Source organism: Lytechinus pictus, chromosome 14 (genome assembly GCF_037042905.1).
Source record: "Lytechinus pictus isolate F3 Inbred chromosome 14, Lp3.0, whole genome shotgun sequence".
NCBI lineage: Eukaryota > Metazoa > Echinodermata > Echinoidea > Temnopleuroida > Toxopneustidae > Lytechinus > Lytechinus pictus.
Genome location: NC_087258.1, coordinates 5,564,657 through 5,592,219, shown reverse-complemented (window position 1 = coordinate 5,592,219; position 27,563 = coordinate 5,564,657). Strand labels below are relative to the sequence as shown.

General features: G+C 35.8%; 1 protein-coding gene across 2 annotated transcripts in view; it reads left to right on the top strand.

Moving 5' to 3' along the window:
- Positions 1 to 27,563, top strand: part of LOC129276728 (peroxisomal targeting signal 1 receptor-like) — a 40,544-nt gene that overhangs the window by 6,329 nt on the left and 6,652 nt on the right. For both annotated transcript variants that reach the window (XM_064109211.1, XM_064109212.1), the window contains exons 5-15: positions 3,703 to 3,778; positions 12,499 to 12,537; positions 12,915 to 13,017; positions 14,752 to 14,880; positions 15,888 to 16,058; positions 17,314 to 17,457; positions 22,053 to 22,123; positions 23,607 to 23,816; positions 24,741 to 24,906; positions 26,315 to 26,472; positions 27,314 to 27,552. In XM_064109211.1, the coding sequence (XP_063965281.1) occupies positions 3,703 to 3,778; positions 12,499 to 12,537; positions 12,915 to 13,017; positions 14,752 to 14,880; positions 15,888 to 16,058; positions 17,314 to 17,457; positions 22,053 to 22,123; positions 23,607 to 23,816; positions 24,741 to 24,906; positions 26,315 to 26,472; positions 27,314 to 27,515 (1,469 nt within the window). In that variant the 3' untranslated portion in view covers positions 27,516 to 27,552. The remainder of the gene's footprint in view (positions 1 to 3,702; positions 3,779 to 12,498; positions 12,538 to 12,914; positions 13,018 to 14,751; positions 14,881 to 15,887; positions 16,059 to 17,313; positions 17,458 to 22,052; positions 22,124 to 23,606; positions 23,817 to 24,740; positions 24,907 to 26,314; positions 26,473 to 27,313; positions 27,553 to 27,563) is intronic.

Below are 27,563 nucleotides of genomic sequence, written 5' to 3'. Positions count from 1 at the left end.
TTTTACGTTGCCTGAAAGAAAAGCCAGTCAATATTTTTTATTATTATCCAGATCAGAAATCTAGAGCAAATATCATGAAAATTTAGATATTTTACCCTTAAAGAATGGGAATCTATTTTGTCATGTTGAGCAGACTGGGCCTCTGAACTTCACCATTGTGACGTAATTGAAATGTTGCGTCCCTGGCCTGGGGATGCAGTATTCAGCGTTGTCTCATCTTGATTAACGTTATGATGTATTTCGTTACTGCTGGTTCAATAGGACGCATAGAATACCGGGATGTCAACTCTGCCTTTATATTGCCCGCTACATTTCCACGCATTTTCTCATTGACTTTCCTGAGCAGGCAATAATTTGGGTCAGTAGATAAACAATTGGAAATTTATTGACCGGCCTTTGAGCTCAGTCTTAAGCTGGTAATTTAGACAATCGTATTGTCCGAGATTTCATGAACATCAGGAAGGGATAGGTATATTATTTGTATTTTCCTTGGTCTCTCTGTGCGTACTGAGTTTGCATGCAGAGATGACGCAAAATATGTCTTTGTATTTTCCCTGGTCTCACATTTGGGCATCTCAGGACGTGTAGAAAGAGATACGCATACAACAATGTATGTCATAATGTCAATCAAGATGGGACAATGCTGGATACTGGGACATACATTGAGCCGCCTCTGTAGATAATTGAGTATTAGACCATACAGCGTGCATGCTAAGAGACAAACTTGGTACAAACGCCAAGCATTTTTTTTTCATAGGAAGCACTGTATGATGATTCATACTGTGGATGATGTTAGTGACTGCTGCTTTTCTTGATAGAAGGCAGTATTAAAAACAATTGATGGAAGTTATTTTTCAAGTCATGGGCAATGTGATTAGTCTTTAGACTTTGAAAAAAGGGTTAATAACTTCAAATCCCAGCCATGGCTTAATTTTCTTCAGCAAAAAAAATTATCCACACTGTGCTGCACTCAACCCAGGTGAGGTGAATGGTTAACCCGGCTTAAATGAATTCCTTGAATGTTTAGCTCTGGAAAACGGAAGCTCAAGTTAAAGCCGTGGCTATTAATAAAACTGCAGGTCGGAATAGATTATTTGTAACAATAATACTTTGAAAAGCTTATTATCATTTATATTAGAAGGAAAGAAATAATTGGCAAACATGCTATAAATATCTCAGAATACTGACAATTCAGAAATATTGATTGGCAAAAAATTCGCAGAATAAGGAAATATATTTTTGTGGTTTTTTGTTTGTGAGCTGAATCACTTTCGGCTTCCGTTAATGAATGGGGGTGTTCTTTGTATGTATTCTTTCGTCAACCTCAATGCAATCACGTACATTGAAGGTCAATGTTTTTCCTTTAATATAGTAGTGCCTAAAATAGTCACACATACAGGTGTAAGTATAGGTCAAGTTTTAAGCAGCACATCCATATTATCACTAGCATCCATCTGCCGCGACCTTACGCCTGCACACTCAAGACGGGATAATAGCATCAGCCAGCGGCAGCTAGCTGCGATAATTAAAGGACAGTTGAACTCACATCCACTCTCGCAGTTCCCCCTGTGCGCGCTGCCTCTCGCTGCCGTACTTCATAATCCATGGGATTATAGATTTAATCCTCCAGCTACAGCGAGTCAGCACTGGTCTGAAGAAGCCTGCAGAATCAGTAGGCGAAAGCTCACAATGTAAAAACAAAATTGATTGTGGAAAGATGAAAATTTGTTCTTTTGAGTTCTGCCATTCAAATGAATCTCTGTATGGATAACATGTAGATATTGCTGTTATCGCCTAAAATAATAATCATGCAGTCATTCAATATTTTACTAACTGTACTCATATTCTAACCGCCATTAAAAAATCAGAATCAAAAGAAAGTTGAGGTCAGTGGTAAACTTTCAACTTCATTATTCATAGCCAATTTTTCTAGAGAGAATTTTGATATTATGCAAATCATCTAAAATATTTGGTGATACTGCACAAAATGTTCCCTTTCCAGACCCAATGTATACATCTAGATTATATTTCTAAAAGTAAACATGGTACAAAAACAGATAATAATTAAATACAAATCTCAAAGAATGTATCATAAAATAAATTAAAAAGAATTAATTGTGTTGCTAATTAATAACTTTGGTATAATAATAATAATAATAATAGCGGTATATTTACCCAGGGTAGCCGCTTCAGTTCCGAAAACTGTTCTCCCAGCGGGCCCTGCTATTATTACCCCGGCTTTAGCTGGGCTGCCTAGGCGCTCAAGCATTCAAGGAATTAATCCTGCCGGGTACCCATTTACCTCACCTGGGTCGAGTGCAGCACAATGTGGATAAGTTTCTTGCCGAAGGAAATTACGCCATGGCTGGGATTCGAACCCACGACCCTCTGTTTCAAAGTCCGAAGACTAATCCACTGGGCCACAACGCTCCACTATAAAAAAATGCTCTTCCATCTGATTTCACGCAGGCTCCAGAATGCCATGGTGTGTGATCATAAAAGTTACAGTTTAGCAAAAAAAAATATTCAATAAAAAATAACTTTCAACCTTGGATACATAAAGTGAAAAAATAAATGTGACCAGTCATCTCAAAATGTAATATCTTGCCAGGGAAGGTTCTTTTGAAATAGCAAAAAAAAAGTTGGTCCTCAAAAAAGTAAAAATCAGACAATTTGAAAGTGGAATTCCTCTTCATACAGTCAAATTTTAAGTTATAAAATTAGATAAAAGACAAGATTTGAAGAGGATAAATTGCCAATTCTTCTACTGCCAACTCCTCCACTCACCATATGGTCTACCTTCATTTAGTCTAATGCCATTCCATCCAACATTTCATCTAACAACCATTTGGTCCAATCAACAATTGGTCCAATCATCACTTCATCTAATCAAAAGTTTGTCTCTGACCATTTCGTCTCATAACCAGTTGGTCTAATATCCATTTTATTTTCATTCATTTCACCCAATTAACACATACTCCAATTAGACTAAATGGTATAATGACAAAATGGCTATTGGACCAACTGGTTATAAGACAAAATGGCTATTGGACCAACTGGTTATAAGACAAAATGGTAAGTGGACGAAATGGCAATTAGATCATGTGAATAGTGGACGAACTGATGTTAGACCAAATGATAGTAGACAGGTTTGTCATTGGACGAATTGGCATTAGACCAATTGGAAATAAACCGAAAGGAATGAGTTTCTTTGCTACCATTTTTTGTGCTCTGCTTCACTGATATTGCCTTGAGATAGCATAGTGTGCACATGTCATGCTTGAATGAACCCTGAACTTCAAACCTTGTTTTCTCATTCTTTGAAGCTGTCATTGAATTTCCCCTGCATACATTGATCTACTATGCGACTTTAATAGTTATTGGTGATCAATTTATAAAGTTTAAAGCTTAGGATGTGCTTTTTCAAGTTAAAAAAAAATCTAAATTCATATTGCTCAACTTATTGTTGGATTTGTGATGGCAGGTCACAAATGTATTGGTGTGTCCTGGGTTCCATAAATGTATATGTACAGTATATGTACATGGTATGTATTTTTGTTTGAAATATATTCTAAAAGATTTCATACGAGATAAAATGAAAGTTGTATTGGACTTGTTATACTAGTAAGTTTAACAATATAATCAATACAAGTTTCTAGTCTTAATTTATACAAATAACTGCTCATTTTGTTTTTATTATAGTGGGACCAGATATCATACCCACAACTGATACAAAATGGGCAGAAGAATATCTGGAACAGACAGAGGATAAACTATGGTAAATATTAATGTTTCTTTATTTTTTCTTTCTTCAGCATATCATACAAGTTCTCAGCTTATTGTTTTATCCATTCTATCAAGATCCTGCCTTCTGTTTTTTTTTTTCCTTATGCAAGGTATTTTTTTTTTGTGGTTTTCTTCTTCGTCATCGTTGTTGCTGCTGTTGTCGTCTTCTTCTTCGTTTTCTACGTTGTCTTCATCGTCTCCCTCTTCTTCACCCTCTTCTATTTCCTCTTTCTCTTTTTCCTCCTCCTTTTCCTCCTCTTTCTTTTCTCTACCATCTCTTCTTGTTGTCACCCCTCTTCCTCAAAGATTTGCCTTTCTTGTTTGTCTCCTTCATTCTCTCCCTCCTTCCTCTTTTCCCCCTCCTCCCTTTCTTCTTCTCTTCCTCTTTCCCATTCTCTTCCTCCTATGTCTCACCCTCCCCATTTCTCTTCTTTCTCCTCCTCTTTCTCTCTTCTATTTTTCTCCTTCCTTCTGTCTCTGCTTCCACATCTCTTTATTTTTTTTCTCTCTCTCCCTCCTGCCCACCTTCTTCTTCCTCCCTTCCCTTTGTATTGTTCCTCCTTTCTTTCCTGTCCTCTTACTCTTCCACTCCACTTCTCTTTTTTGACTTTCTGATTCTTTGCCACCTTCATGGTCTTCTCTAGCCTATAATCTAGGCGGAGGTTGCAGCTATATAATTGTCTTTGCTGTTTGTTAAACGTAAGTAATACGTCTGATCTGGCGAAGACTACGCATTGTGGCTGCGTTAGCAGCCACCGCCTATACACTCCCGTCTTGCTTTGGATGTTGTTTTTTTATTATCGACTATGAAAGGACACCAGTTTTTTGTACGAAAAATTCTCATGCATATGTATGAAGAAGAAATAAATCGGACCAATCACAAATACGTTGGAAAGAAGAAGGTAATGCATATAAGTCACGTGACATGACATCACTTTCTTCATCCAAAATGGCGAGTACGAGTACACGCGAGAAACTTCTGCGAGAGTTTGGATTATTCTGCCAATAAACTTGGCATTCCTAGTGGAAAATTCCGAGACCTCTAAGAATCTGCCATTCATATCATTATTGACGACGGGAGGGATGTGGAAAAAGCGAAATCTACCAGGCAATCCCTCTGTGTAACAATAATGTCTTTGCTTTTATGATCTCAAATTGTTGGCACAAGACAGCAATACAGGTACCGGTACGGTCCCGGTACCACAACATGTCAAATGACGAGATGAATACATGAATATTGATTAGGCAGACGGGAGTGTATAGGCGGTGGCTGCTAACGCAGCCACAATGCGTGGTCTTTGCCAGATCAGAAGTATCGCTTGCATTCAGCATAACAGTAAAGACAATAACTGTAGCCTCCGGTCTAGATTATAGGCTAGGTCTTCTCTGGCGTCTTCTTTCTTTGTTATGTTGTACTCTTCATATATGCTTGCTCTTTCTCTTTTTCTGTCGTTGTTTCTTCTTTTTTTATTCCTCCCCCTATTTCTTTTGTTTTGGGGATTACCAGTTAATAGAGTTATGGTTGACATTTTTCCCATATTTAATGGCACATTGAAGGAAGGAAACTACCGTATTTTCCGGTGTATTAACCGCACCTTTTTCCGTCGGGGAAAACCTCGAAAATGGGGGGTGCGGTTTATACACGAACACAGAGAAATCCGACCTCAGAAACTTGATTGACTTGACGAAAATTTAGCATATATAATGAATGTGTGACATGTTTGAAACGTGGATTTGTAAAAAGAATGAAATAAAACTCACTTTACATCATCTCTGTCTTTCTCTTTTCATAATTTAATGATTTTTGTCGTGGCGTTCGCGGGACGGCCAATCCATGTTCGGTGAGCGCTCCTCGGTAGCGCCTGCCAGTGCCTGCTGGCATGGCTGGCCGGCGCTGGGCGCGTCGCAGCCTAGCGACAGGGAAACTGAAGGCGGAGCGTCGCGCAGTACCGTAGACGTAGTTAAGATTTTACCCTCTTCTGTTTGACCGATCTGCTAGTGTAATTGACAGCTAATGTCATACCTCTAATACTGAACAGTAGGGCACTAAATTTTCAAGCTGCCTACTATCGCTTTTCCAAACCAAAAATAAGAAAAATCCCAGAAAGAAACAGAAATCTTGCTCGAGGCCTTTCTAATGTGCAGCTAACTAAACTTGAAGACTGTACGTGTTGAAGCGCCATCTACCGGTATTGATTGCTTTTGCAGCAATGGAGAACGTCGCCAATTAAGTCAAGGAAGCAATGATTTTAGGCCTTATCTGCAGTTGATAAGATTTATATTTTCTTCGTGCAAGAAAGAATAATCTTAATACCCCATATGAAATAAATATTCAATGTTCCCTTAATATGATATACGATATCATTACAAAATAATAATATACGATATCATTAACAAAACTATATCAAGAAGACAACAAAACAATTTAAAAAAAAAAGTATTTCATCCACATCCACATCACATCACATCATTTTTCTCATTTTTTAAAAATACTTAATATCAATGCAAGATGCAATGCCCGATCGTCCCTCCCATCCCCCCCCCCCTGGCTGCGGCGACTCACGAGCAACGCGCATGCGCTCCCTCCATGTATGCACAGAAAAAAAAGTTAAAAGCCGACGTGACTGCTCGTCTCGCTCGGCCAACAGTCCGTTCTCAAATTATTTGGTCATGTGATGGTGTTGAGTTGCTTAAGTAAACACAATCCCAATTCGTCGTCAACAGGTAATAAGTCTGTTTTATGAGTATTTATGCAAAATTCATACGTCAGGACGTATCACTTTGGACGTACCAGAGGCAGAGCTCGGGGCAGCCGGCAGCTGCCCTTAGACTCAGCACCACGTACCGGTACGGTACAGGCATTATCGCTGTGTATTGCATGAGCGAGATAATTGCGTCAAAATTGTCGAAGTGAAAACACTTTGCATCGAACAATAATATCTTTTCGTATATTTTATTGCTTCAGTATCACGGAGAATGCATGAAGATATTCCTTCAAATATATAGAATATTACACAGATTTCACTATTTCCGATTTCCTCAATTTTTTTTTTTCTTTTTTTTCCAAGAGTCAAAAATTGGGGGTGCGGTTTATACAAGGCCGCGGTTTATATACCGGAAAATACGGTACTTCAAAACATGGAGAAATAATTGAACAGTGTTGATGAAAGATAAGTGTCATTATACATGGATAGTTAAAGTAGATCCAGAGTTTAACCTCTTTTTGAATGGGGGTGGTAATATCTACAGAGACAAATCTAAGAATGTCGTAGGCCTAGGGATGTGAAAGTCTACGTGCCATTCAAACTACTGATGCCATACACTCCCATTGAAACCATACACAGCCATTGAAGCCACATGTAGACACAGCCCCGAGACCTAACTTTCTCAACTGATCATTGGATGTCACAATTGTCAGTTTGTGTATTGAAAACCATGGTGAGAATAGCTATGGTAGCATGGCTGAAAATTTCCCTGTAGCATGATGCCAATCATACACATTTTCTGGATATTAATTATCCTTCCAGGCCTATTGTTCTGAAAGTCTGTTATGATACCATAATCTATTCACGGTTAACAAGGCATGACAAATGGTATCTACATGTACATGTATATGTTGAGTGTCCATATTATTTGATACATGTATACTCCTTTGAGAAAATAAAATTGTCAAATTTTTAAAACCATTTGGTCCTATTTTTGTGAAACATTTTCTGTAGTATTCAATAGAAATTCTTAATGTTCATATTTCTGGAAATTTCTCAGTAATTTTTCCCTACATTTCTTTGTTGTCAAGGATGGCAGGAATGCAATCTACATTGTACAGTATGTACATGAAGGCTTTATATTTGACCTAGGCACTAGCACAGGCTGTATGCATAAAAAAAGGACACATTAATAATGTGATTTTCCATTTCAAAAAATGGTCTTTGCCGTTTCTGAAAGTATGCAATTCTGTTTCAACTTGATCTGAAAATGGAAATTCTATTTGGTCACTGAAAATGTACACAGCAAAAACCTGAATTCCATGAATTTTTACATGAAAAGTATAACAAACAGAATTTCTGTTTTATTTACCGGTAAAACGGAAAATCACTGTCCCTACATTACTATTAAAACTGACATGATAGTAGGTAGGGTCACATGATCATCAACGGTATCATGAAATTACAGTCGGACATGCTTTAGCGACCACCTGCCTATAAAGAACACACTCAATGTTTTCCTTAAAGGTCAAGTCCACCCAAGAAAAATGTTGGTCTGAATTTATAGAGAAATATCAATCTAGCATAATGCTGAAAATTTCATCAAAATCTGATGTAAAATGAGAAATATATGACATTTTAAAGTTTCGCTTGTATTTCACAAAAGAGTGATATGCACAACTCAGTGAAGTGCAAATTAGACAGTCGATAATGTCCCTCACTATTTCTTTCGTTTTTTTTATTGTTTGAATTATATGTACAATATTTTATTCTTTACAGATTTGACAATAAGGACCAACTTGACTGAACTGTATTGAAAATGCTAATTCCACATGTTCAGAGCGGAATTAATCTGTTTTTTTTTCACTTGACAATGAGGAGAAAATAAGAATATTTCATATTTCATATAACAAAATACAAAAGAAATATTGGATGATGTCATCAGTCTCCTCATTTGCATACCGACCAGGATGAGCATGTAACTGTTTCTGTGAAATTTAGCAAAACTTCAAAATGTAATATCTTTCTTTAATATTTTACATCCATGAAATTTGCAGTGTTATGCTTGTTGGATTTTTTTCTTTTTACCCAAATCAACTTTTTATTGAGGTGGACTTGTCCTTTTGTTCATCAGATCACCTACTGACATGACTGAAGTACTTGTCTGTAAAGACCACCTGCTCATTAGACCACTATTCTTGTTTCCCTTGTGTGATCTTTATAAACACGATTCACTATTATTATTACATAATTGGCAAAATGAATAACCAGTAGACACAAGATCTACATGTATGTGTACATGTCCACTATACACAGTATCCTAGCTTGCTCGATGATCGAAAACTGAGTTTCACAGAGAGCATTACAGTCTTCTGATATTTGGTAAAATCATTTAATTAGCTTTCTACCCTACATCGATGAAATTGCATTAAGGTTTTGTCTGTGTCTTGAATGTCTTCCTGTCATTTTTAGCTCATCCGGCCCGAAGGTCAAGATGAGCTTATGCCGTGGCGTGGCGTCCGTCGTCTGTCCATAATTTCAAAATGCTTCTTCCTCGCCATTTCAAGTCCGATTTCAATTCTGTTTGCTTTATATGATAGCACTAGGTGGGGGATTCAAAACTTCTACACAGAATTTTGAAACTCATTAAATATGCTAATTTATGCGCATTTTTCAAAATTCACAAAAAATGCTTCTTCTTCTTTATTTGTTGACCGATTTTGATTTTTTTGCTTCCATCTGGTAGAGCTTCATGAGGTTCACCAAACTTCTACACAGAATTTTAAAATTTTGAGTAGAAAATTATTTATGCTAATTTATGCAAAATTCATAAATCACAGAAAATGCCTCTTTACTTGTTGACTGAATTTCAAAATGCTTCTTCTTCGTCATTTTAAGTCTGTTTTCAATTCTGTTTGCTTTTTCTGATAGCATTAGGTGGGGGATTCAAAACTTCTACACAGAATTTTGGAACTCATTAAATATGCTAATTTATGCGCATTTTTCAAAATTCACAAAAAATGCTTCTTTATTTGTTGACCGATTTTGAATGTTTTGCTTCCATCTGGTAGAGCTTCATGAGGTTCACCAAAATTCTACACAGAATTTCGAAATTTTGAGTAGACCAATTGTTATGCTAATTTATGTGAAATTAATTTATGCATATTTTTAAAAATTCACATAAAATGCTTCTTCTGAATTTGTTGACCGATTTTGATTTTTTTCTTCCATCCGGAAGAGCGTCATGAGGTTCACCAAGCTTCTACACAGAATTTTGAACTTTTGACTAGAAAATTTTTTATGCTAATTTATATGTGGGCAGGTCCAAGCTATTTGACTTGTGACGTACGGGACATTTAGAGGCTTTAAAGTTGTGTAACATAAAAAATGAATGCATAACAGAGAATCTTTTATGAATTTTGGAAGGCCAGTCGTGCCCTCTTTATTCATTAAAAAAATTAGTGATCTACAATTCCATTAATGATGTAATACATGTATTTTAATTAATATGCGCTGTGACGTACGGGACCAGACAAAAGCTGATTTTTTTGAAAAAAAGTTTTCATTAAAACTCTGTGAATTGGAATAAGCTGGAAATCTCTCATTTTCATGTTTTCATCTTGTATCTTATCAAGTTTCATTATTTGAATGAAATGATAGAACTCATTGATGTTATTATGTAATAGCTCAAAATATAAACATCCGCGCTGTGACGTACGGGACATTTGTCCATGAGTAAAACGAATGGGGAAAATGAAATTTCATCAAAATTATAAATTAACTTCATGTAAACCAAAGTAAGTTAAGTTTTACATGGATTATCATGATTGATATATATTTCTTTAATATCATACACTGAAACAAAACATGTTAGCAAACACTTTACGACCTTCTAAATATTATGAAAGATGTCTTGCAAATAATTCCATGTGTTAAACGAATGGGGAAAATGAAATTTCATTAAAATTTATAATTAACTGGATGTAAACCAAAGTAAGTAAATTTTACATGGATTATTATGATTGATATATATTTCTATTATAGTATATGATTAAACAAAACATAAAAAAACTTTATGACCTTATAATTATGAAAGATTTATTAATAACTTAATTAATTAATAATAATTAATGTTATTTATTACAAATGATAACTTTATTATCAGCCTTTTACCAATATTCAACCACTGATATAATATTATTTATCCCAATTTACAATATCTTTGCTCCTTATTGAAAAATAACCCTAATTAGAATTACATAGAAATCCTATGGTGTGTCCCGTACGTCACACATTTGTCCCGTACGTCACAAAACTGATATAATTAAACATGAAATTAATTTAGTAAATTCAATTTAACTTTTGGATGTATAGTAATATAAATTAGAACTCTCCAAAGTGTGAAGAAAACTGTTCAACTTTTTCTTAATTAGAATCTAAAAAAACATATGCTAAATTGTGACGTACGGGACACTGCCTGTTGGACACCAGATAATTAACTTAAGTAATTAATTTTCAAAATCGTTTTTTTTCTCAAATGTTTGCATGAACTTAGCACAACAAGTCCCTACAGAAATATTTCAAATATATAATTTGCATTATCTACAGATCAAAAAATGTGATGTCCCATACGTCACGCTAATTAACGATTTTCTTGGAATCGTGACCTTGGCATTCATTAACTTTACGTTTTCTGAAGAAAAAAAATATAGGGCAAAAAACTTCTGAGTATAAGCTTTAAAATGACATACAATATGTTAGATTTAGGCAAAGATTTAATTTTGGCTTCAGAGGGGACAATAGCTTGGACCTGCCCATGTATTATTTAAAAATTCATATAAAATGCTTCTTTATTTGTTGACCAATTTTGATTTTTTTTCTTCCATCTGGTAGAGCTGCATGGGGAACACCAAACTTGTACACAAAATTTTGAAATTTTGTCTAGAAAATTATTAATGCTAATTTATGCAAAATTTATTCATAAATCACAAAAAATGATTTTTCTCCTTCATTTGTTGATCAGTTTCAATTTTGTTTGCTTTATATGATAGCTCTAGGTGGTGATACAAAATTTCAACACAGAATTTTGAAACTCATTAATATGCTAATTTATTCATATATTTTCAAAACTCACAAAAAATACTTCTTTATTTGTTGATTGATTTTGATTATTTTTGTTCCATATCAGAGCTACATGAGGTTCATCAAGGTTCTACACAAGAGTTAAGAAATTTTGACTAGAAAATTATTTATGCTGATTTATATGAAATTTATTAATAGATCACAAAAAATGCTTCTATGTCATTTCTTCATCAATTTCAATTCTATATCCTCAATTTATATCACCAATATCATTCTCTACAGTGTCAACTGGGCTGAAATTAAAATTGTGTTAAATTTCGTTGCGAGATGCCGGATGAGCTCCACATCATTGATGTGCTAGTTTTATGTCACAAGGCATGTTTTTTGCTATAGCAGGCACAAGCGATATCTGTTTAATCAATTGTGGTGGAACTTGCACGTTTAGACTTTTGCAGAGTGTGACATGGCTATTGCTCCTGTGACATTTGTTTTGGTCTTAATATCTCAGAGGGCATAGGTAGGATCGTAGTAGAGTTTTTGGTTCAGAATTATGTAAAGATAAGGATTTGGGTTTATTAACATGTAGTTTTGTAGGTTAGATTTTACGTTTGGCTTTGTGTGCAGATATTCCATCGGAGCAATTGTCGGCGGAGCAAATGTCATGGCACCTTTCAAAGTGTCCTCCGTGGTGAGCAAGTGAGTCTGGAAACTCTTTATTCAATGCTCCCCAGGGAGTTTAGAAAGTGCATACACTATCATGGGCAAAGCCGGGATCCAATGACGGGTGAAACCCATGTGACGTCATACCAATGGAAGAAGGGTGATGGCTTAGAGGGAGACATGTTAGTAAAAAAATTGCAATGTTATTTATAGATGTCTACTGATGCCTTTATTAAGCTATTATAATATTGATTTTATTCAACAGGACTGATGAATTCAATAGCCAGACTGAAGATGCTAGGTGGTAAGCTTTTCCTTTCTCTTTTTTGGTTTTGAATTATTTCAATGCTTTTTAGAAACTTTGGTAAAAAGAAATAAATGTATGAATGCATTATATTATTACAAATGTTAAGCAAGGGGATGGCCAACACCTGCAAGTAATAAAGTTTGTCTTAGCCAACTGGATCGCGGATGTGATTGTGTGCTTCACAAATCTTGGTACAGGAAGCTGGAAGTTGTGACAGAGTTCTTTGAAGATGTATTCCTCCTCCTCTCCGTTCCATCATACATGTATTTCTAGTACACTGCTAGTTTGACTGCTACCATTGTGCATGACATTGCTTGTCTACATTGTAGATTTCCAACAGTGATATTCTCACATGTATGTTTTTGTAAAAATAGGATTGACGAGTTCAAAGGAGAGCAACAATCACAAGATGAACTTGCACAAACAGCTACTCAGCTCCTCGGCTCCATGGATGATCCCAAGTTCCAGAGTTCAGAGGTGAGATTCCATGTAATCTGTATCCCGCCCTCCCCCCAATAAAGCCCTTCAAACGAAAGATAAAAGAAAGATGTAGGGTGGTGTTTTTGATTGGCTAAGAAGCACTGTTACTATGGTAACCGTTGCATAAAATGGGACTTGTGCTGTTGTGGTAACAATCTAAAGACAATCTAAAAAAAGAGCTTGAATAGAATCCAATAAAATGACCACCAAAGTATTTCTATGAATGAAAGAAAGTGTCAAATACCTGGAGAGCGTTTCATGAAAGGACATTTTATCCGACAAGTCCCATTTAATCCAACAGTTAACATAGTAACAGTGTTTCTTAGCCAATCAAAATCCAGAAAAGTTGTCAGATCTGACAACATGTTGGACAAAAATGTTGATGAAACACCCCCCTGTTGTGGTAACAATCTAAAAAAGAATTTGAGCAGAATCCAATAAAATGACCACCAAAGTGTTTCTTTGAATGAAAATAAGTGTGAAATGATTCTGGTATGAATTTTTGAGAAATATACCTGACATTCCAGCCAGGTCCTGGGTCTTTTTGCAAGCAAGACACTGTCCCACAAGTGTTTATCTTATCTGATATGCTGATCTTTATTTTGATCGTTTCCAGCTGAGATTTTCATGATTTTGCAAAGTCAGGTTCATGCTAGTGTACTGTACCGAATCTAGACCTATAAGTACAGTATATTGTAGCAACTAATCTTGAATTTGAAGATTTGATCATGAACTCTTTCTTTGCTGCAACTACAGTTCTTTTAATACATGTAGCTTGATAAATCCATGCTATTCCCATACATTGTTTTATTACATGCGTCATGTAAATATGCTATTTTTTGGCAAAAATTTGAATGATATCACGCATGAAGTAGTTGCTTTCCATTCGTACATGTATTTCTATTCCAATCCATATCATCTTGCCATTAAGACCAGAAATGTCTTTTCTGAGCTCTCCATATACTAAAAGATTTGCATATGAGGTGCTAAAATGTATTGGTTATAAAAACAAAACTGTCACTGTCTTTCAAATATTTTATTTGAACAAAAGCAGGAAAATACTTTGCCCTATTTGGCCTGCCATAATTAAATCTTAAGGTTGTACATGTACAGTGTATGTAACTTTCGAATAACTTTGTGAAACATTGCTCCATTATCCTTCATTTGTAATCCATCTTTTCAATTAAATTGCAAATTCACTTGTCTTGACTTGCAGCTTCATGCTCTCTTATCATTATTTCTACATCTGCACATCAGTTATTCATCTATTTAATAATATTCATTATCATGTTGTACTTAATAGTACAACATGATAATGAAGACATTGTATTTGGGGGCTGTTCTCATTCATTGAAAAAAAAAAATAACTAGCAAGTTAGGAGGGCCCTGTTCAGCTTGGAGACAAGGGATTTTTTGGAATAGTAGCATATCCCCCGCCCCCTTCCTGGATTTTGTTTATTCCACCACTCCACACTAATACTGCCTTTTTGAAAGGGCCGTCTGTGTTCAATTGATAAAAATTAAAAATGCTTCAATGACCTCAGTTTTATTTTCGATTTATAAGTCTAATGAAAGATATAAAAGGATATTAGGTTTGCTTGAATTATTAATTACACTGTAGTTCTACCGCACAAAGTACTAGTACCCAAAAGTGTTTTAATGAGCATTCCAAAAATGGAAAATAAACAGTACTGTACAACCCCATTTTATACTTCTAAATCCTCTTTTCAGTTTATGAAATTTATCAAGAAGTTGAGTGATGGTGACATAACGGTAGAAGGGAATGAGGTTCGGAATAAAGACGGGTCATCCACCGATGCTACCGCGGAATCGTGGTCTTCTGAATTTGCAAATCAGCAGGTGTGTTCAGTACTCTCTCATAATAATAATAATAATAGCTGGATTTATAAATGCAATTTTTGCCAAAGAATACAATTCGCAACTAACCCCAGCTTCAGCTCAACTGCTTGAGCTCAGCTACAACTTTATCAACATCGCTTGGTTCATTCAAGGAATCAAATCGTACCGGGTACCCATTTAACTCATCGTGGTCGGATACAAAATGTGGATCACTTTCTTGAAATAAATTACACCATGCCAGGGATTTGAACCCATGCCCTAATTGGGCGTACTTTCGGCTCAATTGTTGCACAATATTTAACGTACTATTAATATGTCTGGTCATGTGCGATGAAGGGTATCAAACTATACTAGTACTAGGAAAGAAATTTCCCAATGTCATAAAGGCTTTCTCCATGTGCTTTACGCTTTTGTATTCCCCACTTGTGCTCATAAACATGCTTCATATGTCAGAGTCTGTGACTCTGAATTTTTTACCCCTATATAATTTCCTTATTGATGTGCTGTAAAGGCCAGTGACTGACAGTATTGTTCAGGCACCGATAGACCTACCAGTTCAGGTGGGTGTTTCATAAAGCTGTTCGTAAGATACGAATGACTTTACGCACGATTGGTGATCCTTTCTTGTGCTACATGTATGTGATATCCCTATTGAGTTATGACCTAAGAACATGTTCCAGTCTTGCGTAAAGTCGTTCGTAACTTTACGAACAGCTTTATGAAACACCCACCAGCTCAGGTCTATTTACTAATAATAGTTGCACATGTATCTCATTGCCCTACATGTATCAACATGATTACTATATTAGTTATCATTCATTTATTTAACCCATTTGCTATTGAATTCTATGATCCACACACGTTTTGTACATGGACCACCAGCTCCAGTAGGCAATGGGTTAAGGATGTTGCTCCTACGCAAATTATTTTACAAATGTGTAGCAGCGCGTTGATTAACTGAGAAGTTTGTTTTACAAGGTACATGTATAATATTTCTATTATATCAGGAGTACACAGCCGAGGAGTGGGCTCGGGACTTTGACCAGGAGAAGACGGTACCCGCGGACCAGGAATTCTGGGATAGATTGCAGAAGGAATGGGAGGATATGGGTATGAAAGAATCAAGGGAAGAACACCCGTGGCTGGATGAGTTTCATGCTGATCAAACTGGTGACCAGGTACAAGAGTTTAAAGAGCGCCAAAGCGATGACATCTCCAAAAACTTTTCATGTATTTCAGCGTTTTTGATACCATATCTCAGTGGACCACGATGAACATTCTTCACAACCCAAATTTGCAGGGAATCGGTTCATCTTGGCCCAATACCTAGCAAGCCCAATTGAAATCAGTGAAAATTGGCCCTGTCCTAATCTGTGTTGAGTTGAGATAGGCCAAATTGCATTTATATCAGTGGGGCCTATAAGGAATTCAATTAGCCACATCTTTTGCCACCATATATTGATCCTTGTCAAATTTGTTGGATGAAGATTTTTCATCCTGCTCGATAGAGATATCGTCATGGAAATGTTGAAATGCATATTTAAAAAAAAATTACGATGTCACCCTTTGGTAATCCATATTAGCTTTAAGATTTTTTTTTCATGAAAGATTTCTAAACCTCGTACTAAATCACCTTTTATCATGTCTCAAATTCTCTGCATTAACTAGGCTAAGAAAATACCTGCTTTTCTCACCCCAAACTTGGAAGGTTGGGAGGGTGTTTCGTAAAGCTTTTCATAAGTAATGAACGACTGGTGATCCTTTCTTTGAAATTACTGGTACTGTACTTTACACAGTTTTAGAAACACCTACCAGGGGCCCGTCTTACAAAGAGTTGCGATTGATCCAATCAATCGCAACTATGGAAAGCCAGGAACATCAACATCTATTATGCATGTTTATTCAATATATTTTCTTACTATGATGTATATTTATGCATTCATTGTTTTCTTGAAAATTTGCTGTGCTTCTCTTTGTTTACAAAAGACATTGTGCAAATTTTCCTGCATAAAAAAAATATGACACTGATGGATTTCCATAGAGCTACAATTGATTGGATCAATCGTAACTCTTTGTAAGACGGGGCCCTGGTCTACATGTAGTACGAAGCTGCATTCTAGGCTAGTGTTTGTTTTTTATTCAAGCCACCCAAAAACCTGAACAGTTCCTGTCAAGCAAGCGGAGAGAAGAACAAACATCCTCCCAACTTTTCTCACTTCTCGGCTTCCTGAGGGATGAAAGTCTACTGCCAGCGGCATGAGGGATATGCATGCGCATGTACATGTGTCTTGTAAAAATAGATCGAAGTAATTATAGGTTTAATTAAGGCACAATAATCGGTTACTGCGTGAGAGGTTTCTAACCTCCAGTTAGCATTTTATTCTTTACACGATATTAATTAATTGCTATTTATATTTTTGTGATTTCCTTTAGCCATATTCATTTGAGAGTGAAAACCATCTTTTTGATCATCCTTCACCTTTTGAAGAAGGTCTCAAGAAATTAAAAGAAGGAGATCTTGCGAATGCTGTCCTTCTCTTCGAAGCAGAAGTCCAGAAAAATCCTTCTCATGTTGAAGTAAGTCTCTTCTGTTTGTTTGAGAAATACTATACAGTGCGTCCCAGAAAAAACGAAACCGAGATTTAGCGATGATTTATCATAACTTAATCACAAATAAAATAGACAAATGACCTACCAATGTAAAGCTTAGAATCTCCTCTTTCATCTGGTATTACTTATATTATTTCTCCTTCATGCATGAGTGAGCAAAAACAATTTGAAGAAAGGATACCAAAAACTCATTTGGCGGGGGGTATCTGAATTTCAACAAGAAAATCACATGTCTTAAAAGTTCAATATCTGCTCTTCAATTTGATACCTCAATTACAGAAAATGGTCAAGAAATAACAAAGTTCTGGTTATTTGAAATAAGGCTTGAATTTCCATAATTTAATTAAATAAACTGTTTTCACCGGTTTCCCACAGAAGCTATCGCATCGTTAACAAAAGACTTGATGCATGGCTGATCGTAGACAAAAAGGAGTGTCGACTGAGTTTGAACGCTAGCCTCTTCATTTTATGAAATTATTGAAATTCAAGCCTTATTTCAAATATTAACCAGAACTTTGTTATTTCTTGACCATTTTCTGTAATTGAGGTATCAAATTAAAGAGCAGATATTGAACTTTTTAAAAATGTGGTTTTCCTTTTGAAATTCAGATACCCCCCGCCAAATGAGTTTTTGGTATCCTTTCTTAAAATTGTTTTTGCTCACTCATGGGTGAACGAGGAATAATCTAAGTAATATCAGATGAAAGAGGAGATTCTAAGCTTTACATTGGTAGGTCATTTGTCTATTGTGTTTGTGATTAAGTTATGATAAATCATCGCTTAATCTCGGTTTCGTTTTTTCTGGGACGCACTGTATACATGTATAAGCAAATATTGCAAGTCTCCCGCTGTATACACAATCAATACAGATTAATACTATCGATATTATGAAGAAAAAAATACCCAGATGCTTTTGTCAAGCACCCTATCAAAATAAATTTTCATGCTATCTGTAATAAGAGTAGGGTATTTTGGAGGCTCCTTTTCATTTATCATAAACAACATGAAATCATTGGATTTTTATTAGAAAAGGTAAAAGTAATGATATTGTTATTAATTTTGGCAAGAAATAGAATTTAATTTTATTTGTACATGAACTTTTCAGCAATTTTGGGTCTAACATACAACTTAATGTTGCATAGTTTTGGGCTTGCGTGCCCGGGCATCACAATTTTTGGTGTAAAAGTTTGTTTGAGAAGGGAAAGGAAAAATGCGGTGCAAATTTTCTACATTAATACATGCATTACAAAAATGTGGATAGGGGTTGATAAGCCCCACCCCCAGTCTTTTGGGGGTTTTAATAATTGAATTTATTTTTTTATTTATTTCATATCTTTCGCCTCACCACTTCTTTATGGCATATCCATTCGTATGAACTTTGGGGATATTAATCAAAACTATAAAAGGGCTCATTATCAGTGTTAATTAATTAAATGAAGCCATAGAAAGTTGTTTGCCACCATTTAAAGAAAAACAACATATATGATTACATTTTTAGCCTAAAAGTTTAAATGAAGCCTCACAAAGTTTTTTTTTTGTTAACCTGTTCTTACCTTGGTAAAGTTAAAGAAAAACAACATATATGATTACATTTTTAGCCTAAAAATTTAAATGAAGCCTCACAAAGTTTTATTTTGTTAGCCTGTTCTTGCCTTGTTTATAGAAACAAAACTACCTTTGAGATGCTAAGGACCTGCTCAATGCAGATTTTCACCTTCAAACAGCAACATTAACAATTAATCAAATGGCAATATCAAAGTGCAGATTCAATGACAAACAAAGGGTGTGTTCAATGCCCCTATTTCCGGTCGTAAATATAAATGTCATTCAGGTCTCGAGACAGAGGGAAATTCGAACGCCGAAAAAGGTACCGGTACATGTACATGTATGTTTTGAAACATGATTAGCTTAGTTAGATTTTACGAAACACTTAGTCCGGGTTATAATTGAGCAAGGTGCCACATGGAAAAGGAGAAATTTTCATATAGTGCTTCTAGACCAGTTTTTCACGCTGAATATGAATATATGAGGTAACCAGGCTGTATCCTGAAAATTAACCCATGAGGGCGCTTTTTTCAAAATGGCCGCCAAATTTTCAGAACATTTGAATTTTCGTACATAGATTTCGACATAAACATTCCATTGCCACAAAATTAGTTTCATATGAAAGACAAATAAATTTCCTACAATTTGGTACCATTTATAGGGGATAAGTAGGTTATTTGGCTGAGATTTTAAGTAGAAAACTGCATTTTTTGTCATTGTCATACATGATTTTACATATTTCTAAGAAAAATGAATCAATTACCTTGAAATGTTCCAGAAAACTTTATTGATATACTATTATCATATGGATGAAATTCCAACTCTGTATCATTCTTCTTAGCAAATTTATAAGGTATCAAACTTGAATACTTCAATGTCAGATATGTCGCTTTTTGTCACCCCTCCCCCTTTTGCTAATTGCCAATTTATTTGGAAATTCACCATTTTGGACCCAACATTGAGGTAAAAAAGTGTTTGTGCTTTATAGTATTTTATTGCTTTGTGAGAGTAGAATTAGTTCTACCAACTACATAAATAAGCGCTAGCACATCGAACCCTAGCCCTCTCAGGGGCTGTCAAAGTCACCCCCTCCTCTATATCATGTATATTGCCTACTTATATAAAATTTCACCATTTTGGATCACCCTGGGTGATCCAAAATGGTGAAAGTGATCCAAAATGGTGATGCCTCTTTACCTCAATGGGGGCTCAAAAATTGTGAATTTCCAATAAATAGGCAATAACGCAAAGGGGTGAGGGGGCTGATTTCGACAGCCCCCGGAAGGGGTAGGCTTTTATTTGCCAGCACAAAATTATGCAGCTGATAGAGCAAAGCCTATTCTTTCCTCTCTAAATGGTTTCAAGGCAATAAAAGTGGCAGAACTATATATCAGAGACACCTTTTTGCTTCAATGGGGGCTCCAAAATGGTGACTTTTCAACAAATAGCCAAATACCGAAAATTAGTGGGGTAACTTCTTAAAGCCGCCTGAAGGATTTAGGCTTCGATTTGCCAACACTTATGTAGCTGATAGAGCAAAGCCTACTCTTTCTTCTCAAAGTCATTGCAAGAAAATAAAATTGGCTGTACTATATAGTAGGAACGCGCTTTTGCCTCAATGGGTGATCTAAAATGGTGAAATATCCAATAAATCGGCAATATACTTGATATAGAGGGGGGGGGGGGTGACTTAGACAGCCCCTGAGAGGGCTAGGGTTCGATGTGCCAGTGCTTATTTATATGTAGCTGGTAGAACAAACTATACTCTTTCCTAAGTGGTTTCAAATCAATAAAATGGGGTGTACAACAAAGCACAAATGCTCTTTGGCCTCAATGTTGGGTCAAAATTTGTGAATTTTCAAATAAATATGCAATATTAAGCAAAAGCCCCCCCCCCCCCCCCCGAGAGGGGTAGGCTTCGATGTTCCACTTCTTTGGATGTAGCTGGTAGAACAAAGCCTACTCTTTCCTATCCAAGTGGTTTCAAAGCAATCAAAGTGGCTGTACTGTATAGTAGAAATGTCTGTTTTTGCTTCAATGGGTGCTCCAAAAAACAGTGATTTTTTTCAACAAATAGGCAATATACAACAACATGATATAGCCAAGGGGGGGGGGGGGGGCTTCGACACCCCCACCCCATGAGAGTGTTAGGCCTTGATGTGCCAACATTTTGTTTTATGTAGCTGATAGAGAAAAGCCTACTTTTAACTATCTAAGTGATTAACGAGCAGAGATAATTGCATTTAATTTGTAACTATACATTATACATATTATACATGTTATACGTATTAGTCTATGGAAATGCATACAAAAAGCGACATATCTGAAATTGAAGTATTCAAGTTTGATACCTTATAAATTTGATAAGAAGAATGATATAGAGTTGGAATTTCATCCACATGATAATAGTATATCAATAAAGTTTTTTGGAACATTTCAAGATAATTGATTCATTTTTCTTAGAATTATATAAAATCATGTATTTGCAAAATTTTCAATTTTTGGAAAAAGATGACAAAAAATGCAGTTTTCTACTTAAAATCTCAGCCAAATGACTTACTTATCCCCTATAAATGGTACCAAATTGTAGGAAATTTATTTGTCTTTCATATGACACTAATTTTGTGACAATGGAATGTTTATGTCAAAATCTATGAACGAAAATTCAAATGTTCTGAAAATTTGGCGGCCATTTTGAAAAAAGCACCCTCACAGGTTAATTTTCAGGATACAGCCTGGTTACCTCATATATTCATATTCAGCGTAAAAAATTGGTCTAGAGGCACTATATGAAAATTTCTCCTTTGCCGTGTGGCACCTTGCTCAATTATAACCCGGACTAACTGAACATATTTGATGTGGGAAGCTGCGCATATGTTAAATTAAATGAATCAATTAATGAATCAATTTATTTATTGATTTTTTTTTTCATTTATTTTTGTGTAATTAATTAATTTATTTATTGATTTATTAATTTATATATATATTTATTTATTTATTTACCTATTTCTCTTCAGGCATGGCAGTATCTCGGAACAACTCAAGCAGAAAATGAGCAGGAACAAGCAGCAATATCGGCCTTAAGAAAGTAAGACATGAATCGCTTATTCTGAAGTCTGACTTGAGTTGAGCCATGCTTTAGGTCTCTCCTAAAATAACAAGAGGCTAACAATATACAAACTTTGTTTTCACTGTATGTTTCTTATAAATGTTAACAGTAGTCTTTCTTTATGTCGGTAAAGAAAATTATATCCTTTGTCATTCCAATTCAGCAATTCATGGTTTCAGTGCAAGATGTATTGTTGTAAAGAACTGATACTCATCATGCCACATTTAGCTTACCATAGATAAACTAGTTTAGACTATAGTTAAGCTTTAGTTCAGAATTCAGGGAAGCATTTCACAAAATAAGTACTGGTAGTCAGTGATTTTCACTGTTATAAGCTAGTGTAATCCTTGCTTCCAATTCGCTCCAAAAAAAAATAGTGATTTCTCTAACAATGTAATTTATGAAACATTTCCTGAGGTCTAGCTCCCTACCTTTCAAGGGGTATTGAATTAAAGTAGTAAAAAAAGTGAAAATAAAACTTTTTGGCGGATAAAAAATGACTAAGATATTGCATGTATACTTTGTATTTTGATTGGGTTCCCTATCAAATAAAATATCTATGTTTTGATTTTCTGTTTTTTTATAAAACCAGTTCACAAACAGAATTAGCTGAAAATGTCATATCATTTTCAAGGAAAAATGAAGTTATTACTGAGACAGGGTGGTACATAGAGGTAGGAGAAACCTAAAAAAAATTACAATTTTCACAAAGAATGAAAAGCAGACAAAGATTCAAAGTCTACCTCACTGTTGTTAGATTGGAAGGTCTTTGGGTCACTACACAAGTCCTTCCTGTCCTATGTTGATGCAAGATCTGGCATTGCGGTTGAAAGACTCTAGATATCTGGAAGTACATTGCTTGTAGTCGGGGGCAGACCAAAAGGTGATGCATCGTCAGATCCTCCCCATATGTAGTGTCTCCATTCCTACTGCAGCCCAATTTCCATGTAAGGACTTTGTGCCGTCATGTTCTAGACCGTAGGCGATTAAGACATGACCAGGGGGTTGTTTCACAAAGAGTATGGCTAATTAGTGCCACACTTAAATGCCTACGCATACACGATATGAAATCTTATTGATCAATACGCAGTAGTGCACGTCCTCTTGGCATGATCTGACCAATGCGGTCATGACTTTTATACCGCACGCAACTAGACATTTAATTGCGACTCTATGTCATACTTAAATCTTTGTGAAACACCCCCCTGGTTGGTTATTCCTCACTTGAACCTGGGGAGAGTGATTCACTAGGTCCACAGGAGTGCTCGTGCATCACAGACTCAAGGTGGTTAGACCATAGGGTTATCCTTGGACTGTGTGCAAAGCCATCAAGGGATCCACATGACTGAAGGAACCTTACTCCAGTATAATTCACATTATTGATATTCTTTCTACCAAACTGTACACAGGTTTTGATGATGAAACACGTTGACAACATATGGATTCCTTTTGATTTTTACAGATGCTTAGAATTGAGTCCAGCCAATCCTTCAGCACTGATGGCCCTAGCAGTGAGCTACACCAATGAGGCTATGCACAATAAAGCATTAGACATTTTAAAACAGTGGATCTCTTCAAATTCCAAGTATTCAGGTCTTGTCAAACCGGAGGGAGGTGATCCAGATGGTGCAACAGCTGCTCGACATGAGTTGACATCACCAATGATGTCCTTGTGAGTTGACTCAACTTAACCTATTAAGGTTAAGTTTTTGAAATGACTTAGAAAAGGATATGAACCTAGTTCATGAAACATGGACATAAGGGAAATCAAGTATTACTGAACATCCTGCCTTGGTTCCAGGTCACATGACCAAGCTCAAAGGTCATTTAGGGTCAATGAACTTAGACCATGTTGGGGGACTCAATATCGAAATCTTTACCTAAGGTTAAGTTTTGAAATGTCATCATAACTTAGAAAGTATATGGACCTAGTTCATGAAACTTACACATAAGGTTAATAAAGTATTGATAAACATCTAAGTTCCAGGTCACATGACCAAGGTCAAAGGTCATTTTGAGTCAATGAACTTTGGGCATGATGTGTAAGAGTTTCATGGTGGTGAAAAATTGAGTAGAAGAAATAAGCAATCGTAGTATCAAACTTTGGGCATGTTGGGGTATTTGTTGGATTACTATTATAACTTTGAATGTTTATGGATCTCGTTCATAAAACTAGGACATAAGAGTAATCAAGTATCGCTGAACATCCTGTGCGAGTTTCATGTCATATGACCATGGTCAAAGGTCATTTAGGGTCAATGAACTTTGGTCATATCGGGGGTATTTGTTGTATTACCATCATAATTGAAAGTTTATGGATGTAGTTAATGAAATGTGGACATAGGGGTAATCCAGTATCATTGCTCATCTTGCACAAGTCGTAGGTCACTTGATCAAGGTCAAATGTCATTTAGGGTCAATGAGCGTAGTAGCATAGTATTGTATAAATGGTGTTTTTTAATAATTATTTTATAGTCATTTTGAAAGTCAGCGCTGCTGCTATATTGAATCGCGTAATGCAGGTGAGACTTCTCCATTTTTATTATTATTACTATTATTGTTATTGTAATTATTATTATCATAATTCCTCATGTAGGTCACTACATAAAAGTGTTCAAGATATGTATATAGAGGCTGCTAGGAAGTCACCGGAAGCTGTAGATGCAGACATCCAGAATGGTTTAGGGGTACTCTTCAATCTTTCTCAGGAGTATGACAAAGCCGTTGACTGCTTTAAATCTGCTCTCTCTGCCAGACCTGAGGTAGGTCCGCATTCACCAGGAGAATTCCATTATATATTAAATTCCCCATTTTTATACGCCCGTCCTAGACGGGGGGTATGATGGTATCATGCTCGGTGTCCGTCCACTTTTCTTTTTGGTGTGTTTAATGAATACTAGCATGGATCCCAGGAAGCTTATTGATTTTGAGGTTCAAAGGTCAAGTTCACAGTGACATGTTTTCATCTTACCCTTCTGCAGTCCTTGTACACGCAATAACTTCAGTAACCTAGGCTCATATAATTTAGTGTGTATGATACTAGCATGGATCCAAGGAAGCCTATTAATTTTTAGGTCCAAAGGTCAAGGTCACACTGACATGTTTTCATCTTACCCTTCTGAAGTCCTTGTAAACGTGATAACTTCAGTTTAACTTAACCGAGGGTCATATAATTTGGTATGTATGATACTAGCATACAGTAGATCCCAGGAATTCTATTGATTTTGAGGTCCGAAGATCAGAGGTGAAGTGGCCACCTTCCATTTTTCTTCCTTGACCAATAACTCCATTTTCTGTGTTACAGGCGGGCGTATTATGCGCTCGCCTTAGCAACACTCTTGTTTAATTCTTACTTCACTTCATAATTTTCCAAAGCCATTTTTATTTGAGAGCATAAAACGTATGCGTAATATTAACTACAAAACAAAGAAATGTCACTTCTAGATGGTCTTACACATGTAGGGAATTGTACATGCCTTCACGTGCCATATATATAGTCCCATATACACTATTTGTGAGCTTTTGGTAAATAAATGTTCAAGTTGTTGCATTATTTTCTTCTGAATTCAAATATGGTCGTAATTTTGGGATAAAAGGGAGGTGGATACTGCCCACTTCCTCAAATCATGTACCGTAAAGTCAATAGATAGGACAGTGGTACTTAATTTACAAAATTGTCGCCATCTAATAATTCTTGTATGTGTGGACATGTTGCAAGAATTGATATGCATGTATTAGCCAATGCTTGTAGAAAAAGGAAACCCCATAAAACAATGTTAAAAGTTTACTTGTAGGGGTTCTAAGTCAACCCAGATGGAATTTTTTTAAGAAGAATTAAAATGAGTGAAGCAGAAAGGTCTAAGTTTGGAAATTGAACAAACAATAAAGCATGTATGAGTACATTGTACCTACATGTATTGAAATCACCAATAGGCTACATAGACCTGCTTTTTATTTTTTTTCTCTGTTTATTATTAAAACACCTTTTTGCTTGTATACATATGATCTATCATTCATCTTCCATCTCCCATCTGTCGTCTATGTTTATCTCAACTAGATTAAAAACATAAAGAAATAATTAATTTGCCTTGATAAAACATTTACTCAAAATTAATTTGACTACCCACGTTTACATCATGATCCTCCTTATGTGCTTCCCTCCGTATTCAGGATGCCTTGCTATGGAATCGTCTCGGAGCAACGCTCGCCAACAGTGGGCGGAGCGAGGAGGCTGTAGATGCCTACCATAGAGCTCTGGAAATTGCCCCTGGGTTTGTCCGATCAAGATATAATCTCGGTATCAGCTGTGTCAACCTCGGTGCACACAAGTGAGTGGACAGTTGAGGACTGGGTAGGGTGTCGCAAAAATGTTTGTAATTAAAGAGGGACATTTTGTTTGGTTTCTCGTTGACTGTGAGTTATAAGTAAATAGTCTAAAAAAATTATATTTTGAGATGACCATTAATAATACAGAGAATGAATTAGCCTGCAATTTCATTCATACTGAGAAACTAAACTGTTTTTGAGAGGAGAGTACTTTTTTTGCTACTTGATAACATAATTAGTGTTGTATGAATGTCTGTATGTATATACTTATATATGTATACACACACATAATAATAGTTTTCTTCACGAGTAAACATAGCAAAATATTTAATAGTAATTATCATACAATATAAATGTCTGTGGTAATAGACAGATCAAATAAAAAGTAAATGCTTTTAGTTTGTGGCCCCTTCAACAAATGAAATTGAACTAATATTTGCCAGATTAGGAATGCTCAAAATAATAATGGAGCAGAATATACAACAGCACAAGAGGAAACAAACTGAGTATAAGAAAGAGAAGATAAAGAGCAAGCCACCAAAGGCCAAAAGAGAAAGTAATTAGGCCTATAATGGTAATTTTAAGGGGGTACATTATCATAAATATTCAATTTTAGGAGATATGAAGCGTGTGATTTGAGATAACGATTTTTTTTCTTAGAAGAACTAAGGGATGCACTATTAATAATTTCGTCACCTGTACTTGGCTTTAATAAAAACTTGTAAAATTGTTATAATCGTTGTCTCTTTAAGCTGTAAGATACAGACATCCAAAACGGTATAGGGGTACTTACAATTTTCCGAGGAGCATGACAAACAACCAATCTTTATTATTTTCTTCCAGACAAGCTGTTGAGCACTTCCTCCAAGCGTTGAACCTTCAGCGCAGCGGCCACGGACCACAGGGCCAAAAGTCCCAGATGTCAGAGAATATCTGGAGTACACTACGTATGGCTGTATCACTCATGGGCAAGGTACAGTTATACGATGCTGCCGACAGACACGATCTAGATCTGCTCAATAATGAATTCAGTGTTTCAAAGTGACTGGAGCAATATCCTCAAGTGCATCCATTTACCTCAGGTAAACATTTA